Raw genomic sequence first — 17,820 nt, forward strand, 5'->3', positions numbered from 1 at the left:
TCTGGAAACCATGTGCTTTATTTGGAACCTCATTCCAAGGGAAACTCCTCCTGGGTCATAGAAAAGCTGCAAACCATTTGGTTTGGTACAAGGCAATGGCTAAGGGACTGCAGGAAATCCCTTACTGCTGGGCCCTTGTCCACTGGGCCTCAGGTTTCCCTGGTCATCCTGACTCTTGGCTGAGCTGTGTGTGGGCAGCTGGGACTGCTGGGGTATCCAGCTCACACACCCCCTCCCCTAAACTTCTTCAGCGGAGGAGCGAGGAAGTAGCTGTGAAACTCAGGCCAGGGTCCCCAACCAAGACCTGGGCCTCTGTCCCCCACCAAAGGCCTGCACCAGCCACTGCGCCTCGCGTCCTCGGAGCCCAGTTGCTCTGGGTGCATCTGGGCTCCTGGCTGAGGCACCAGGCGCTGGGGACAAGAGAGTGGGCGGGCAGGGCGTCCACGCCGGCCCTCAGTGCAGGTCGGCGAAGGGCTTGGAGTAGTTGAACATCAGGTAGTCCATGTAGTAGAAGTCGTAGGCGCGCTGCCGCTGCGGGGCTGAGAGCTGCTCGAAGTACTGGCGGGTGATCCGGGCCGTAGTCCGCGCCTCCTGCGAGTGCCGGTCCTTGAACTGCGGGAAGGTCAGGTTCCGCGGCGCGTGGACAAGGCTCAGGAAGAAGTTGGCATCATCCTCCATGCTCTCGAACTTGCCCACAAAGTCATAGTCGATGAGACAGGGGCTGCAGAGCCGGCTGACGTGGTCCCAGTGGATGTCCATGCCCACCGGCCGGTGCACGTCCAGCAGGTACTGGACGAACTCGGGGAAGCGCACGCCGGAGCCCGTCCGCAGGGCTTCCCGAGAGGCGTTGGCCCGGTACCGGGCCAGGATGGCCTTGCCGAAGACGGGGTGATAGTAGCTATTCGGGTGCTCGAACTTGTCGCGGAAGGCGGAGACCAGCCTCTCGAAGGGCTCGCGGACGAAGAGCATCTTGGTGTAGGTGCTGAGGCGGTGCAGGATGCCCTGGCGGTCGAAGGTGTCCAGCCGCTTAAGGGCGCTGCTGTAGTGGACGGTGTGGTGCTGGATGTCGGCGGTGGACGAAGCCAGCCCGGCCAGCACCATGAGCACCCGCTTCCAGTTGGAGCAGCCCGCCTTGGGCACCTCGCAGTACAGCACGCGGTGGCGGTCCTCCACGAAGATGCGGGACACGTGGCGGGGCGTGACCGCCCTGCGGCTGCTGCTTGAGCGGTACTTGGCGCACGCCTCCCACATCACCCGCTTGCGCTCCTGCTGCCTCTGGTGCAGGCTGACCCAGCGGCCGTCCAGGGCCCGGGGTACTGTCCGGACAAAGGCACCGGCTGAGCTGTTGGCCGCGCGGGCGGCCGCAGCTGGCATCTTCTTAATAAGCAGCCGGCGGCGGCGCTGTCGCGGTCGCAGACGGGCCCCCAGGAGTGCTTGAGGTTGGTCAGGCACCAGCAGGTCGAGGCCTCTCGGTGCCCGGCTGGACAAGTCTCGGATGACCCTGTCTGTGGGTGCCTGAAAGTCACCATCCTGGGAACTGCCTGGTGGGAAGTACTGGAGCAAGAAGAGAAATGGTTATACCGGGGTGGACAGGTCAGCTGGGTCCTGAGGGTCACACAGGCAAGGCCCTCGCCATGGCCCAGGTCACTGCCCCCTCTGTGACCCGAGTTTTTCCTAGGCGAGGGAGAGGGAGACAGGCTGACCCTGCAGGATGTGACCTCCCTGGCCCCACCCTAGCCCAGCCCCTGCAGTCCCCCTCCTCTCAGCTGGCCACGTCTGTGGTGCAAATGTCATTTTGGCCACTAGATGGCGTAGGCCTCCCAGGAACCTGGGCGGGACCCGGCGAGGAGGGAGGGGGGGTGGGTCGCTGGTGGCCTGGGGGAGGCTGGCTCAGATTTACTGAGTCAATTAGCACACTCCAAACAGGAAATTCACGGGTCCACAGCCTCGATCTTTGTTCCCAAGGCTGGTGGGAAGGACCGGACACATTTTTCTTTCCAAGAATGGGTTTAATGTGAGCTCCAAATTTTCTTCCCTGCCCTCACCGACTTTCCCCAGGCTGCCTGTGCTGAGATTTATCTGACTCTTAGAACTCACATTGTGGGGCTGCTGTAGCCTGATGTCGAACTTCACACCTGAAAAGAAAACAGAGAAGACAGTATTAGCAGCGGAAGGACCACGTGGTTCCCAGGGACCTGCTTATGGCCGCTTGACTGGGTGCCCCATGGGGAGGGCCCCTGGGGTAGGCTCTGCAGAAAGGCAGTGGGGGGGGGGAGGCATGGCTCAGTATACGTGCCCTCCCCTCCCCACATAGAAAATGGCGGTGCAGGAATGCCGGCCCCTGCCTGCCCGCTGATGCGCGTTACTTGGCGTCTCAGCTCCTGGCGTGGCCTGGGAGGCCTGGAAAGTGCCCTGCTCCAGTGTGCCCCGCACCTGCGCAGTGGAGCAGCCAGGAGCCTGCAGCCCACTCCCCACCTCGCAGGGTCATCAAACCATCGGGGAGAGGTCACTGGGACGTTTTGTCTACACTCCCTCAACGCCCTCTCGGCCCTGCCCTGGCTGCAGTTGGTGTGGACCTGCTGTACCGAAAAACCACACACTGGCACCCATACCTTGGCGCACACCAGGCCTGGGATCGGGACCCACTCATTCCCCTTGAACTGGGGCCTCCCGGCTCACTCCGTGAAGTATTCTAACTTAGCCAGCCACTTGGTGATTGTGTCCTCTCAGCTGGTGCTGGAGCTCTGGGGGTGAGCTGACCACATCCTGCTCTCCTCCAAAGGGCTGAGCAGAGCCCAGGCAGAGGGTCCAGGGAGCATTTACTGGTGACTGGGGGAAGGTGGAGAGAGATCAGCACATCACTGGCTACACTCCAGAGTGTTCCTCTGCCCCCAGGGTGGCCCTTTGCCTGGCCTGGGGCTGGGCTCACCCAGGATAACAAGCACCAGGGAGGCAAACCTTTGGCAGAAGACACGATTCTGCCTCACACCTGGTTTGCTCTGTTTTGGGAAATGTCCTGGGAGGACAAGGGGATTCCTTTCTGGAATTTGTTCAGGGGTCTGGACCTCCTTCCCCCATCCCTGCCTGGCCATTGAGGCACCAGGGGCTCTGCCTGCTCCTGTGCCACATGACTGGCTGCCTTCTCTGAGGTTTTGCCAAAAGCCAGTCACAGTCTGAACCAGCCACCCTCTAAACAAGCGGGGAGCTGGAGCTCCCAGCCGACATGGTGGGGCCTGGTGTCTGATGGCACCTGACTGAGTTCTGGCGGCTGCCTGGGGTGGGCTGCTCTGGAGGCCCTGCCTTCCCCTGCTGTCTCTGTGTACTTGGCAGAGGTCCAGTGGCTGGAGCCCGACTGGTGAGGGGACATCCAGGTCCTCTGCCCTTGACCCAGGAACTCCAGTGGTTTCTCTGTGAAGTCCAGTTGCATAAATTCAGCCACTGCTATGGCCCTGGCCTACTCCTGGTCACTCTGAAGATGTGCCCACATACCTCCTTCATTCACCAGCAGTTGACCGGGGGGCTCCTGAGGTTACCCTGGGCTGGAAAGCCTAAGGGTCCTGAGCCTGCTGGGCCTTTCTCAAGTCTCAAGGGAGGGGGAATGAAGGTGGAACTCAAGCACACCACATCTTTCCACAGCTGCAGTGTTATTCTTTGGTCCTTTTGGGCTTGAAACAGGGGCGCGCCCTTCCATGGGCAGAGGACAGAGTGTGCACCCCTTCCTGAGCACGCCCAAGGTCGTGTGCATATGTGTGTGTGGTGGGTGGACTAGGAAACAGTCCTGGAACTTTCCATGCAGGCTGAGGGGAAGCTCCGCGCTGAACCGGTCCCACCCGAGGGTGTGGGATGTGTGCCGAGCCTGCCCGGCCGCTAGGAGGGGCCTTTTAGGATGAAGCCCCCTCCAGGGTTCCCTTCTCAGCCAGGAGCCTGCTTCTGCCAGCGCCCCCCTCCCCACCCACATCCTCTTCACGGCAGCCACTCTCAGTAGGAGCTCCTTGAGCTCATTTTTTCTGGCATGTGCAGCTTCCTCCGCAGACAATGATCACAGGTCCCTTTTCCAGAAGGGACCTGCCACACACTCAGTTTTCCTCCACACTGCTGGGTTTCCTTAATTATTTTCTTCTGGTGGTGGCAGCTGGCTCTGCTAGATCACCTCTCCTCAGGATTTCAGACGCGGGAATTTACTCTGCTTGTCAATCCTGTCAACTTGTCAAGGTGCAGTGGTGCTTATTTATATTCATTTTCTGGAGCAAATGAGTCGTGCCAGACTCGGCCAACGGTGGGGCTGGGGAGCCACTTACAAAAGGCCTCCTGCCAGTGGGTGCAGTCGGGTGACGATGTGTTTATTGGGGCCACAGCCCCTATGGCTGTGACTGGCCACCTGCACTGGCCCCACAGCCCGGAGGGTGGCGGGCCGGGGGGTCAGTCCCACCTGATCTGTGCAGACCGGACACGAGTTTCCAAGGCTGGTCCGTGTGAAGGCTGGTAGGCCCAGAGCCCCGGGCATGCACTGAAGAAAAAGTTCTAGCTGGACCCAGCCCAGCCCTGGGTGAGTCTCCTGACCTTTTGGTCACTCTTGTTTAACACAGCCAAGCTGGCTGCATTGGAAAGAAAAGTTGTCATATGGGAAGACTGAATTTGTCACAAGCTGCATGTTCCCAGCCCTTAACCTTATGGCAGCCTGTTGGGCAATGACTGCCCCCGACCCACATGGCCACTTTGGAACACGGACAGAATTTTAACAAAGGGAATGTCCTGGGCTCTTCCCCTCACCAGAGGCCCAGTGGAGGACCTCCTTCGTCCGTGGAGGACGCTGCTCTTCCACACACTGCTTGCATAAAGGCTGAAGCAGAGATACCCCAGCTCTGAACAAGGGAAGGCCAGCGCCTTGGGTGTCTTGAGGCTGGGGTCTGTGCGTCCTGCAGTGGGCTGAACTTCAGGACCACGGACAGCTCTATGAAGAGCTGGGCAAAGCAGCTAAGTGCCCCAGTGCAGAGGAAGGTGTTGTCACCAAAAGCCACCAGAACTGGTGCCATGAGGGACTTACGGCAGCACCGGGCCTCAATACAACCACAGCCAGCCCCCCCCAAAAGATATAATGTAGGTAAAATAGGGGGCTTCCTGAGCAACACAAGCCATGACCCCCAGCCTCCTCTTCCATCCAATGCCGCCAATGCCGCCGTCACCGCCGTGCATACCCCATCTTGCCCACCTTCACCCTGGGACTGGGAACCCCAAGGCCAGTCACACACATGCCACTTTCAGTGTCTGAATTACCTGTCCCCTCCTTTCTTTTCCTTCCTCCTAATCCTCACCCAAGGATATTTTTTTTAATAGATTTCATAGAGACAGGGAGAGAAACATTGATGTGAGAAAGAAACCATCAATCGGTTGCCTCCCATATGTGCTCCAGCTGGGGACTGAAGCCACAAACTGGGCATGTGCCATGACCAAGGATCAAACCTACAACCTTTTGGTGTACGGGACAATGCTCCAACGAAGTGAGCCACCTGGCCAGCGCTGCTCCCTCCTTTCAACATAATGTTCACAGTCTTTAAGGGAGCTCCACCCCTTTGCACTTTGGTAAAAATAAGCAACCACTTCACCTTCCTGGACAGATGACACCCAGAGAGTGGCTGGAACACACACAACACACTGAACGTAGGCATCGGTGGGGATAAACAAAGTGTGAAGTACTGGGACTGCCAACTGTGTTCTGCACTGCGAACTCTTCATAGGTTTTCTCTGCAGTTTGGGTGAAAAGCTTCCTGGTTACCTGCCACAGGAGGCAAGAGCTAAGGAGAGGGCTTCACCGGCAGTGGGAGCTGTTGGAGAGGAGGGTCCCTTGCCCACTCCTATTTGAGTCACAGGAAGGAGGCCTGCTGGGTTTGACTCGAAATCCCCAAATCTTTGATGCCCAGAACCCACTGGTGATGGGGGCTGAGGATCAGCAGCCTTTTAGTCTGTTGGCATAAACAAGTGAAACTGGCATGGCTCAAACCAGGACCCACATGCCCAGGAAGGGCTGGAAGCGCCTCCAGAGCCCTTGGTTGGTCGTGTTCAAGGTGAGCAACTCTGTTCTGGTTGCTCAAACCCCAGCTCCAGGCCTTGGCAGGCTGTGGGGAGAGGGTCCTGCCTCTCTGAACACTGGGTTGGGGGAAGGCGAAGCCATGCCGAAGGGATCAGACCCACAAAGAAGAACAGAGATGGGAGGCAACTGAGGGGCCAGGAGAAGCCACCAAGCGCGGGTGTAAGTGTAAAGTCCTTGCGCTGTGTGGACTTTCAGACTCACGGTTCTTGGATCCCTGGAGCTGCCAGAACCAAGCTGCCTTTCCTGTGCCCTCCATCCCCCCAGGGCTCGGCCTGTGTGACCACATCCCCCGCGCCATCCACCCACACGCCCAGTGAGGCGGTTTCTCGGGGCAGGGGTCTTCCAGGGGTTTCGGGCTGGCCTGAGTCCGAGCTCCGCTCCCACCCCAGACTTCCTGCCAGTTGTTGGGACAAAAGCTGCCCTGCGCCTTCCACATCCCAGTTAGAAAGAAGCAGCTCCTGACCAACGTGTGTGCCGCGCAACAGGCCTCCTGCAGGGGGCGCCCAGCTGATCCGTGCGTGGGGCTCACACAGTGGTGATGAGCCACAGGGTGTGGTGTCCGGGTGCTGGCAGGAGAAAGCACAGCCCGGGCGGGTGCGCTGCCCTCGGGGGTCAGGGGAGACAGCCCTGAGGGAACTGCCAGGCCCATCCACAGGAGTATGGGGGGCTTCTGAATGACAGCCTGTTATGAGTTAGGGTTTTCCAGAGAAACAATCAATAGGATGCGTACGTGCAACCGTGGGGGGTGGATTTATTTTCAGAAATTGGTTCATGTAATTGCAGGGCCGGCAAGTCCAAAATCTGCAGGGAGGGCCAAGCTGGAGACCCAGGGGGGCGCCGATGCTGCGGCCTGAACCTGGGGCAGAGCCCTCCTTCCTCGGTGACCTCAGTCTCCCCTCCCAGCTGACTGGGTGAGGCTCACCCCGTTACAGAAGGCAATCTGTTTTACTCAAAGTCTACCCACTTAAATGTCAATCACATCTTTAAAAACGCCTCCACACAGCAGCATTTATACCGGTGTTTGACCAAACATCTGGGTGCCACGGCCTGTTTAACACAAAAGTTAAGCATCACAGAGGAGCATTAGTTTCCTAGGGCCGCCGAGACAAACGACCACAAATCTGGCAGCTTACAGCAGCAGAGATGTATTCTCTCTGGAGGCCCGCTGTCTGAAGTCCAGATGCCACCGGAGCTTCTCTTTCTCTCTGAAGCCTCTTCTAGCTTCTGGCAGCCCCAGGTGTTCCTTGGCGTGTGGCAATTTAAGTCCCATGTCTGCCCCTGTCTTCACGTGGTTGTCTTCCCAAATGACCTCATCTTAACTCCATCACATCTGCCAAGACCCTACAAAGTCACATTCCCAGGTACCAGGGTTGGGACTTCAGCGTATTTGGGGGGACACAGTTCAACTCGGAACAGGGGGCCATGTGACTTCAGGGGCCTTTAAGAGCACTCTGGAGGCAGGGCGGCCGCAGCCTGGAGAAAGTGAGAATGTATCGCCCCGCGGGGCTGGTCGGCCTCAGTAGTGGTGCGAGACTGTGTTAGTTCTCACGTTCTTGGGGGGTGATGGTGTCAGCCTGCCTGTGTCCACACAGAGGCTGGCACACGGCAGGGACCCCATAAATGCCCGTAGAAAAACTGGCGCTGCAGGGACCGAGGGCTGGCCCTGGAGGGCACTGGCTCCTCCTGCAGAAGGCAGGCCCAGGGTTCTGGCTGGAGTCCACCAACCCGGCAGTGACTTCTCTGCCTTGGACTGGCAGGCCGGGAAGGGCCTGCATGTCTAGGTGGCAGCTGCCTGGCAAGGGCTGGATGCAGGCAGGAGCTGCCCCAGCTAAAGGTCTGTCCACTCGAGCCTGGCTGTGTGGTCAGAACGACAGCACACCCACCTGGCTGCCTCCCACGCCACCCGTGAGGCAGAGGTCAGAGCCTGCTGCTGGGTGTGGAGCCGCATGGTGGCCACACCCCCAGTGGCTCTTCTCTCAGCCGTTCGGGGTGTGCCCTTCAGAGGGACACTTCCCGACACCTGCCTCTCACTGACTGCCTCACTGGGAGCTTCTCCTTTCTCCTGGGCAGATTGTTAATTTATGCAGATTAGATGCAAAACTAAACTTTAAACACACTCAGCAGTTAGAGGGCAGCCTGGGCTCAAGGCACAGAATTCAAATGGAAGAAGCCTTACCAAAGGGCCTTAAATTCTCCCTTGTGTTCACGGGAAAGTCCGACTCATTCGTCTCTTTGCTGGGGCCTCCGCCACAGGCCGGAGACCAGCCTCCGTCACAGCGGTGCCCACCCTGCTGCCCCAGGCAGCGGGGCTGCCCTGGACAGAGGTACTGGCTGCTCCTGGAGCACAGAGGCAGCCCTGTGGACCTGGGGGGCAGGGGGGCGTCAGGCCAGACGTGCTCCTGGGCAGGGCAGCAGGTGGCGCTGCAGGGCCCTCTCCTCCTGTCTCAGCCCATGGGTTGACTGCTTCCAGTTGCTCCGAGAAAACCAAACCCACAGTGGGGTCACACAGTGACCCCTGATCCCTTCCCCTGAAGACTTCACTCTGAGTCATAGCTTTTAACAAGGGGTTAACATAGTTTTAAAGAAAGGGAAGAGAGACAGATAGACCTTGGACAAGCCCTTAACTTCACTGAATCTAGTTGCCTCATCTGTAAAACAGGACAAAAAAATACCCATTTTGCAGGTCTGCAAATGTGCAGATGAAGCAATGCCCACCCAGTTCCAGGCACAGAGAGCCCAGGGGACAGGATGGCAGCTGCACCTCTGGTGCTCCTGCCACCTGCCACCTGCCACCTCCTGCAGAGTGCAGGGGCTCCAGGACCCATCTGCATTGGGGGGGCGGGGCACGGGAATTTCCTGTCTCGGGCTGACAGGCACCTGACAGCTCTGGCCGCTACTTGTTTTGTTTAGCAGTTCCATTCCCTCGCTCCCGTGATTAGGATTCGCGATTCAGCCGGGTAGTTCCCTGTCGGCTCAGCCTTGGCTGCGAATTCCCTTGGAGCTGTCAGAGTGCTGCACTGCAGCTGCCTGTCAGTCAACCAGCCAGCCAGCCAGTTAGCTGCTTGTCACGCCCAGCAGCCGTCCTGCCCTCCCCACCCACTCGTCAGCCTGTCATCTGGTGGGTGTGGGGGTGTCCCTGAGCATCCTCCATGTGCCTCCCTGTCCACAAAGAGGGGGCCTCAGCTCCCGCTTCAAAGTTACCCGGTGAGAGCCTGGGGTGACGGCCCCAGTGGTCAGTGCGTGTGCGACCTCGGCACACTCGTGCTGTGCACTGCACTGCACACTCACTGGTGCGCGCTGCATGGAACACGACTTGGTGACATCTTGCCCTGGGTTCCACTGTGCACGCCACTCTCCGTGCCGTGCTGTGGACGGGCCAGGTAGGGAGCGTGTATGTGCATGTCAGTGTGTGGTTCCTGCGAGCACATGCCTTTTACGCCCTTTGGGGATCCTCTCAGCACATGTGGGCCGGCAGCATAAGCGGGAGCTAGCGAAGGCCGCTTCAGATGGGGAAGAACCCACCAGGAAGGCCACAGCCCCCCGGCCCCATTGCTGCCTCCCCCAGTCCGCTGGCAGCAAGGACATCAGGCCGCAGAAATCACACTGCCCAATGCCAGTTGCCCCTTCACTCCTGAGCACCTGCAGGCACTGGGCAGTGTGCCTTAGGCACACACGACAGTGTCTTGGCCACCCACGAGACAGCTGTGGTCCCTGCACTCATGGAGTTTCCAGTCTAGCAAAGAAGGGAGGCTCTGGACGGCAGCAAAGGAGGACAGGGCAGGCGGCACAGGCTGGGGAAACGTCAGCAAGCCGAGGGCAGCCCGTGAGGGCTCCCTGGGATGATGACTTGGTGGCCTCACGCCTCCAGTGCAGGGCTCCTGGGACAAAGGCATGCAGAGACTGGAGGGTGTCGAGGAATGGCAGGACCATGGCCGCTGTCCAGGGCCGGCCTGCGAAGAGCCTTGTGGTCCTGGCAGAGGCCCTGGATCCTATCTCCTATGGTCCAAGGGGAGCTAGAAGGACTTCCAGCTGGAAGTTATGTTTTGGATTTAAGCACCTTTCTGAGATGAAGAGCTGGAGACAGAAGCAGGGCGGCTGCTCAGCAGCTGTTGCTGTTGTCCAGGTGGCAGCTGCCCGGGCCAGGACTAGGGCTGAGGGCAGAAAGTGGAGGAAGGCACCAAGCACATTTTAGGAGGAATACTCAGCGGGGTGTTGTGCTGGCAGAGGTGTAGCAGCTGGCTCCCTGGGTGACGGGGAGCAGCCTAATTTGGAGGGTGTGCCGATTTCTGTGGCGTGCGCCCATCACACACCAGCTTGGCGGGTTCCAAGCTGCGCATGGGAACATGGAGTTGGGCCCCGTGGGCTGGTCGGAGCCGCTCCTGCCCCACACGTCATGTGTCGGTAGGAGCCGGGCTGCCGGTGAGCAGGACAAGGGAGGTTCTGGTTTCTGACTTGAACTGTGCGTGGACACCGGTGCCATTTCCTGCAAAGCAGGGCAGCTTGTCCTTAAGTTTGAGATGCCTGTGGGTCCCCCAAATATAGGCGCCCTGAGGATGGGGGCAAACATACCTGCCCAGGAACTGCCTGAGGCCCTGCAGGGCCCAGGGAGAGTGTGGGACCAGCATTCGTCACCGGAGAGAATGCAGAACTGAGGCCGCCAATTACCTGAGGCCCCGGCAGCAGGCCCGGCCTGAGTCTTGCCTCTCTCCAGAACCACGGGGAGACCTGGCGTCAGCTCTGAGTAACGGAGGCCGGTCAAAGGGGACGGACATAACGACTCCTCCTGTTTGACTCTCAGGGCACCTAGGGACCACTCTCCGGCCAGCTATGCAGGAAGTGGTCTAATTTGGTTTAAACGTTGGTGAATTCCCGGCGGGGGTCCCTGAGAATAAAAATGCGTGAGTCACACTGGAGCTGGAGGCAGCGGCGGCCCCACCAAAGGGCTGCCCGTTTTCAGAAGTCCTGCCAGCAGCACCGCCCGGCCCGGCCCCATGACAGGCACTTCTTTCTTGGAACAGAGTCTGGCTGTCGGAGGCCACCAGCGGGACAGCCTCATCACTGAGGTGGCCCAGCCCCGAGATAGAGATCAGCCCAGCTCCAGCTGGCTGGATGAGTCTTTCTGGCTGTGGCGCCAATTACTGAGCTGGCCTGTGGCTGTCGGCACGGTCACGCTGTTGCCTGAGACACTCTGAAGAGCCACAAAAGCAAATCCACTCGGGCTGATGCTTCCTTAAAGTGCCTGCACCCCCAACCTGCTGTGGGGGCTCCTCTCTCCTGGGAAGTCACCCCAGGCCCCTGGGGGATTCAGGTTTCTGTTAAGGGCCACCTAGGGGCTCAGGGATGGATGCACTAATCCTCATAAAACAGCCCCAATTGGCTGTGCCCCAGTGGTCACCACTGTCCACCGATCATATCCCAGTGCCGGGCAGCAGAGCACCCCAGCGCTACTCAGGCACCACGGGTGAGCGGCTGCGCTGCAGGGACCTTCCTGTGTGCCGCCACCAAGCAGAGCTGGGCCTCCAACGACTCCTGGGTGGAAACGGCAAAGCTGGAGGTGTCTGCCGCACCCGGGAGCCCTGGCAGTCAGTCTGGTTCTGCGCTGTGGGTCCGGGCAGCTGCAACTCACATCTGAGAAGAGAGCTGACACTCTGAAGGCAAGGCCTTGAACCTGGAGTTGGCCAAGAACTGGGCCACCAGCAGCTCAGAAAGAAAGGCTCTGGCCTGAGGATTTGCCCAGCTTCTCTGAGGGGTAAGGCCCAGGGCACAGACATTCATCCTGGCCTTTGCAGGGGCCGGTTGTGGGGACACCGCCTTCCCCAAACACCTAGCCAAGACTCACTTCCTTGCCCAGGCAGGCACTGTGCACCCAGCCCACGGCCCATGAATGGTGGCCCGTCCGGGGGTGTCTTCTACACGGCTGAGAAAGGGGGGCAGAGGCGAGGGGCCTGCAGGCTGCACACTCAGAGGTCTTTCTGGACCTGACTGGCAGGTGGCCTGGAGAAGAGTAAGGCCTGGAGGAAGGGGCAAACACGTGAGGGTGCTTACGCCCTGAGGTGGGTGAGGAAGGGTGGGCCCGAACTCAGGGAGTGCAGGGAGAGGAGGAGGAGGGCAGATCCTGGAGAACCATCCCATGCAGGGCTGGGGGGCTTATGGACTCAGAAGTGCATCGGGGTGAGGTGAGGGAACGTCTGCCCCCCACCCGCAGGCTGTCTGAGGGGGGTCTGGGGGAGGGAGGAGCCGATGGGGAGAAGCTTTTGTGCTGGGTTTGGCCGTGGGAACCAGAGACGCAGACCTGCAGGTCGAAGCTTGCAGCTGGAAGCAGTGCTGACCGAGTGTGGAGAAGAACAGTGTGCAGCTACAAACCATGCAGCCCGGCCCCGTGACTTCCAGCATCCCTGACCCGCACTGCAAAAGAGCACCCTCATTAACTGCGCATAAGAGTAAGAAGCAGAACCAAACGCTAGAAATGTCAACCAGAATTTTCACAGTTGTCATGTGGACTCAGAATTGCCAAAGACTAAGGCGACCCCTCCGTGGAGACGCCCAGTCCCGTCCCCTCTCCAGCATGTCTCCTGAAAGAGGAGAGGCCTCACCCGCAGGGAACCGTGTGCGGTATCGGTATTCTCCTGGTGGGGTGGGGGCTATGGTTCCAGGGGGGACCCGTCTGAGGTCCCCAAACTCCCCTCCAGGCTCAGCTGTGGTCTGCACATCCACAGCAAAGCCTGGGAATTAGACCTGTGCCTTTGCAAACAGAATGTGCTCCCTGCATAATGGCTGCCTGAAGGTTGGCAGGGCCACTGTGAGAGAAGAGTGAAAGAGCTTCAGAACTGTTTTCCTGCTGCCTTTGAAGTCTGGCGGCTCTCAGGACAAGAGAGCCCTTTCCCTGCGGAGGTGCCCCCCCCGCCCTGGGCTGTGCGCTCCCTGTGGAAGGGAGGCTCCAGTCTCAACGACCAGGCCAGCGTGTGCTTTGGGCCCCTCTCTGCAGTCATGAACGTGCTGTTCCGAGACACGAAGCTGCCCAGCTTGTGCCCTTGGCCTTGCTCGCCGTGTGTGGCAGAGATGAGGAGCTGCCGTGGAGGTGCGTGTGGGGCCATCCTCTCCGAAATTAATGAATCCACAGCTGGGTGAGGGCCGCTTGGCCCACCGTGGCATCGTCTGCAGGATTACACGTCATTTCTTCTAATGACTTGATTTATGTCTGGAGGTTTACAGCTCCAAACAAAATATTGTGATGATGGCAATAAATCACACTGGGGATGCTCACAATGCCGACCGGCGTGTCTCGGTGTGTAGGGCGGGGATGGCGGATGGGAGGGGCTGCTGTGTCAGGCACACGCAGGGCAGGGAGGGCACAGGACACACACGGTGTCGGGCCCTGGGAGCTTGAACAAGGGGCATCAGCTTTGAACGCCTGAGGCTTCGGTGAGAGCTTGTGCTCGGAGACGGCAGGGATTCGGGCAGAGCTGGAAATCCGCAGGAGGGCACTCTCCTGGGCGCTGGGGGCGCCGCGTGCAGGCGCGCGGCGTCCTGAGAATCTCTTCCACCGTTTTGCTCCCCTCTGCCCTGCTGCAGCCTGAGCCAGCTGTGGTCTGGAGCCCCACCCACACATGGCTCCTGAGGCTCGGGACAGCTTCTGGAGCACACAGGGGCCATCTCCCAGGCTGAGCTCTGTCCCGGGCGGGGGGAGCCCCACGTGGGGCCAGGCTAGAATGGCTCTGCAGAGTTGAGCTCCTTGCAACAAAGAGGACCAAACAGGCTGCATACAGCTGCCCCTGAGCTGGCCTCTCTCACTCAGTGATGAGCAGAGAGTCATCCCTTTCCATGGAGACCTCGCCCTACAGAGAAGGGCTCAAGGTCATCTGAAGTCAAGGTCAAGGTTCACCTCCACAACAGGTTTAGGTGAGACCCAGCCTTGGCTCAGGAAGAAACTGGCAACCCTGCTTCCCCAGCTCTCCTGCCCTTGTCCTTGGTGGAGGTCTTCTGTCGGAGATGCTGTCACCCATGCCCCCGACATCTGGGACTGCCTGTCCTCACAGGCGGCGCAGGTGGGAGGGGGCGGGCAGGGTGGGAGAACACTTGATGAGCCGCCATGGAGCAACCTAGACCGCTCCCACCAGCCCAGCCAAAGCTCAGTTCTGGCCAGAAGTCTGAGAGCAGGGGCCACCTCACTGGTCAATTTAATGCTGCCCCTGGCATCTGAACAGAGGGCCAGGGGCCAGGGTTGAATTTTGGGGAAGGTCCCCTCATCCCAGGGGAACACAGTCAGGCCCAGGTGCTCTCTTCCTGAGGCAGAGATGTGTTCACCTAAGGACCGATGGCCTAATATGCAACGTAAGGGGTCATGACACAGGGTGACTTGGGGATGCTGGGTGCTGGGGGGAAGCGACCCATCACCAGGTACATGGCCCTGGCCACTGTTTGTGGCACATTTACTGGGAGGTGTGGGTAGGGGAACTGGGGTGGGGAGAGGTGCATGTGCTGCATGAGGGGTGTCTTCTGTGCCACACGTGATGGAGCACAGGTGATGGGGGCAGGGCAGGTGGACGGCACACTGACTGAGGCTGGGATAGAGGACGGTATGGGGGGGGGCGGATGACAGTGGGTGAGTACATAGTAGTTGGTGGGCGCTGGTAGGTGGATGGGGGTGTTGAGGGTTCAAGGTTGAGAGGAAAAGATTTGAGATGGGGGCCAGTCAAGGTGCGGGGCCAGACGGGCAGGTCGCTGGAGGGGACAGAGGGTCTGGGGTGCCGCACAGCCATAGGCAGGCTGCAGACCAGCTCCATGAGCCAGAAGTGCACCCTGTGGGCAGGAGGGACAGCACGCTGGGGCATCCCTGACTGTGCTGGCTTTCCTGATGCTGGAGGCAGCACAGGTGACAGTGGCATCTCCAAATCAAAGGTCAGCCGGGGCCCCACTGACCCCCTGAGACCTGAGGGTGCATCCCGGCTGCTGCGAAACATGGTGCCTCCCCTCCTACCGGTGCTGAAAGTGACCCCCACTGCAGAAGGCAACACTTCTGTCCATCTTTCATTAAAACAAGGGCAAAAAAATGTTTGTTTTATAAAGTCTGGCGAATTTTGATAATGAAACCTTTAGAATATGTATTACTGAAACCTTTCTAATTCCAGGCAGATAAGGAATAAGGGGGATATATTTCAACCTTTATCACCCAATTTAACAACGTTACTGGGAAAATATGTTAGGAGAATGTAAAATGTTGTTTAAATGATCAAATATGCTGTCTTGGATGGCGAGGGTTTTAATTGCCACAATCAGAGTCCGAACGCGCCGCCCTACCAGCTCTGACAGCCTCTGGGCCAGGACGCGGCGTCCGTCAGGGGGTGCGGCGGGGGTCAGCGGCGGCCTCTGCCGTCTCCCCGGGGGCTGCCAGGACCCCGCAGCAGCCGGGGCTCTGCGGCGCTCATCAGTGTCATTGCCTTGTGAAGTAGGAATCGGTTCAGGTATTAATATTAATCGGCCAACACATTAATATTAATCAGTTAGTACATACTTCCCAGGACAACCAGAGATAAAGGAATCGTATTATGTGGCAGATCAGGGAACACAGAATATCTTAAGTGGATTTCCTTGGGACGCACGGCACCAGGGAGCCTAAGCCTCTTAGGCTTGTCGTCTCTGCAGAGAGCGGAGCTGGGGTGCGTGTGTGGACAAAGTGGCGGCAGGAGAAGCCATAGGAGGTGCATTCCTCCCCAGGGACGGGGGTGTCCCTGTTTGTGAGCAGGATGAGGGGTGCAGGCAGCCCCCACGCTCCTTCCTCTCAGGGCTCAGGCGGTAGCTGCAGAGCCTTGCCCAGGGCAAGCAGGCTGCACACACCGGCCCCTGACTGCCCACGAGGAGAGAACACACTGAGTCTGCCCTTCTGGAAGGACCCAAATGGGGCCCGTGGGCTCCAAGGACATCGGGTGGGGAAAGCGATGCCCCAGGCTCTCGAGTCTTCAGCAGGACTACTTTTACTCAGTGTTTTGTCTGGAGCGGTGAGTCACACGGCAGGCCCAGGGTCATCAGAGCAAGGGTGGGGTGCAGGGGGGTCTAGGCCACACTCGTGTGACCCCGTGCCCTTGTTCTAACCATTACACTCACTGCCTGTGGGTGTCTGGGACCAGGGGGCTGGCCGTGCAGGGGGTCACAGTAATGTCACACGGTCTCGGCCTGGGGCTGTCCCCACTGGGGCAGGCGGGGAGGCAGCAGGTCCCTCCACGGAGGATTAGCTTTCTACATGCTCACTTTCGGGAGACCTCCACAGGCGCATCTGAGCACAATTAACGTTTGAAGCACTAATTATTTTACCTGCGTGTCTAGTCTGAAGATCTTTCAATTTCAGTTTAATTGCAGAAAAATGGTCATCAGTTACCAAACAACGGGCGGGCTGAGAATCCCACAAACATATGCGCCTCCGCACCGCAGCGGGCAGAGGCGCTGGCCAGTGTGGTGGGCGGGCCCCGGGCACCCTGCCTCACCGTCCCTGACATCTGCTGGGAAGGCTTTGGGGCCGAGTTAATTAGTCGCCTTTTTATCTTTTCCATTTTGTTTCATTTTCTGCAACAGCATCTGTTGCAAGAAAACCAACTGCAAGAGGAAATGGGCTTCATTATTAAAAGGAGAGCTTATCATGTCCCCTTCATTCCCTCTTGTACTTGATAAAAATCTGAGCTCATAATGAAACACTCAGGCCTTGCTCGGCACGGCGGGGAGCCGCAGGGCTGGCAGGGCACATCTACCTGCTGCTCCGGGAGCTGTGCTGTCCCAGAGGGGGGGCTCGGTCCAACGGCCTGAGGGTCTGGTGTCCAGGGTCTCATGTGAGAACCAGGAAACTTGGGTGTCCACACTTGTGGAAAACTAAAAAGAATGTTTTATTTTGCCTCGCCTATTTTTTCCTGTTGGCCCCCTGTGGGCAACCAGTGAAGAGCCAGCCAGTAGTTGTGGGGTTAGGCTTAGGGAGACTGCGAAGGGGGCGCCCCAAGCCCGGCAGCTGGCAGAGCGGGCATGTGGCTCTCTCTCCTGCCAGTCTCTGCTGACGGAACGGCCTGGCCCAAGGCTGAGGCTGGTGGCGCGGAGACAGGGCTGGCCCAAGGAGGTACTAACTCTGGGCTTTTCCTCGGCAACAGGACTGCAGGGCCAGGCAGCCCAGAGAGGGATGAACGAGAGACTCTGGGGGTGGGGGTGTCTGTCCCTATGTGCATCCTTGTTGGTGACCAGAGCCCCCCGCCGGGGCACCCAGCTCTGCACGCAGCTAAAAATACTGAATTCAGCTGTGACCCTGCCTGACTCTGCTTAGTAACCCTCCTCTAGTCACACCCTTGGTGACCCGTCAGGCCCCCTTCACTGACCCCATCTCCTAAATGACCCCATGCTGTCACCCGCCCCAGGCCCCCTTTCTCCCTCATGTTCCCAGTCCTCCAGGGACCCAGGCAGGCCTGGTACAGAGCACTCTGGAGCAGGGCCTGCGTCCCACTCCGACCCTGACCCCTCCAGTCTGTGTCTGGGTGCTGCAGCCACTCCCGTCCGCTGCCTGGGGCCACCCCTAGCCCAGGCACCAGGCTTCACAGAGGCCCTTGGGCCCTGCAGCACTCATTTGATCAGCCTGTGCACAGATGGAGGGCAAGAACCACCCGGAGACCCAGTGGGCCTGCTGGGGGCCCCCTTGCCTGATACGTCCACTGACCCCACTCCTTCCATGAAGCTGCCATCTGTGAGCCTGCTGGCACAGGGCC

At 59.2% G+C, this 17,820-nt stretch overlaps 1 protein-coding gene across 1 annotated transcript in view; it reads right to left on the minus strand.

Annotated features, from left to right (window-relative positions):
- Positions 1 to 389: 389 nt before the first annotated feature.
- Positions 390 to 17,820, minus strand: part of CHST8 (carbohydrate sulfotransferase 8) — a 104,242-nt gene continuing 86,811 nt past the window's right edge. Inside the window, exons 3-4 of the mRNA XM_053670554.1 lie at positions 2,098 to 2,135; positions 390 to 1,554 (exon numbers count right to left, since the gene is read on the minus strand). Coding sequence (XP_053526529.1) covers positions 454 to 1,554; positions 2,098 to 2,135 — 1,139 coding nt within the window. The 3' untranslated portion in view covers positions 390 to 453. The remainder of the gene's footprint in view (positions 1,555 to 2,097; positions 2,136 to 17,820) is intronic.

The sequence above is a fragment of the Artibeus jamaicensis genome, unplaced genomic scaffold (assembly GCF_021234435.1).
Source record: "Artibeus jamaicensis isolate MK-2021 breed Jamaican fruit bat unplaced genomic scaffold, CSHL_Jam_final contig_589, whole genome shotgun sequence".
In the NCBI taxonomy this organism is placed as follows: Eukaryota; Metazoa; Chordata; class Mammalia; order Chiroptera; family Phyllostomidae; genus Artibeus; species Artibeus jamaicensis.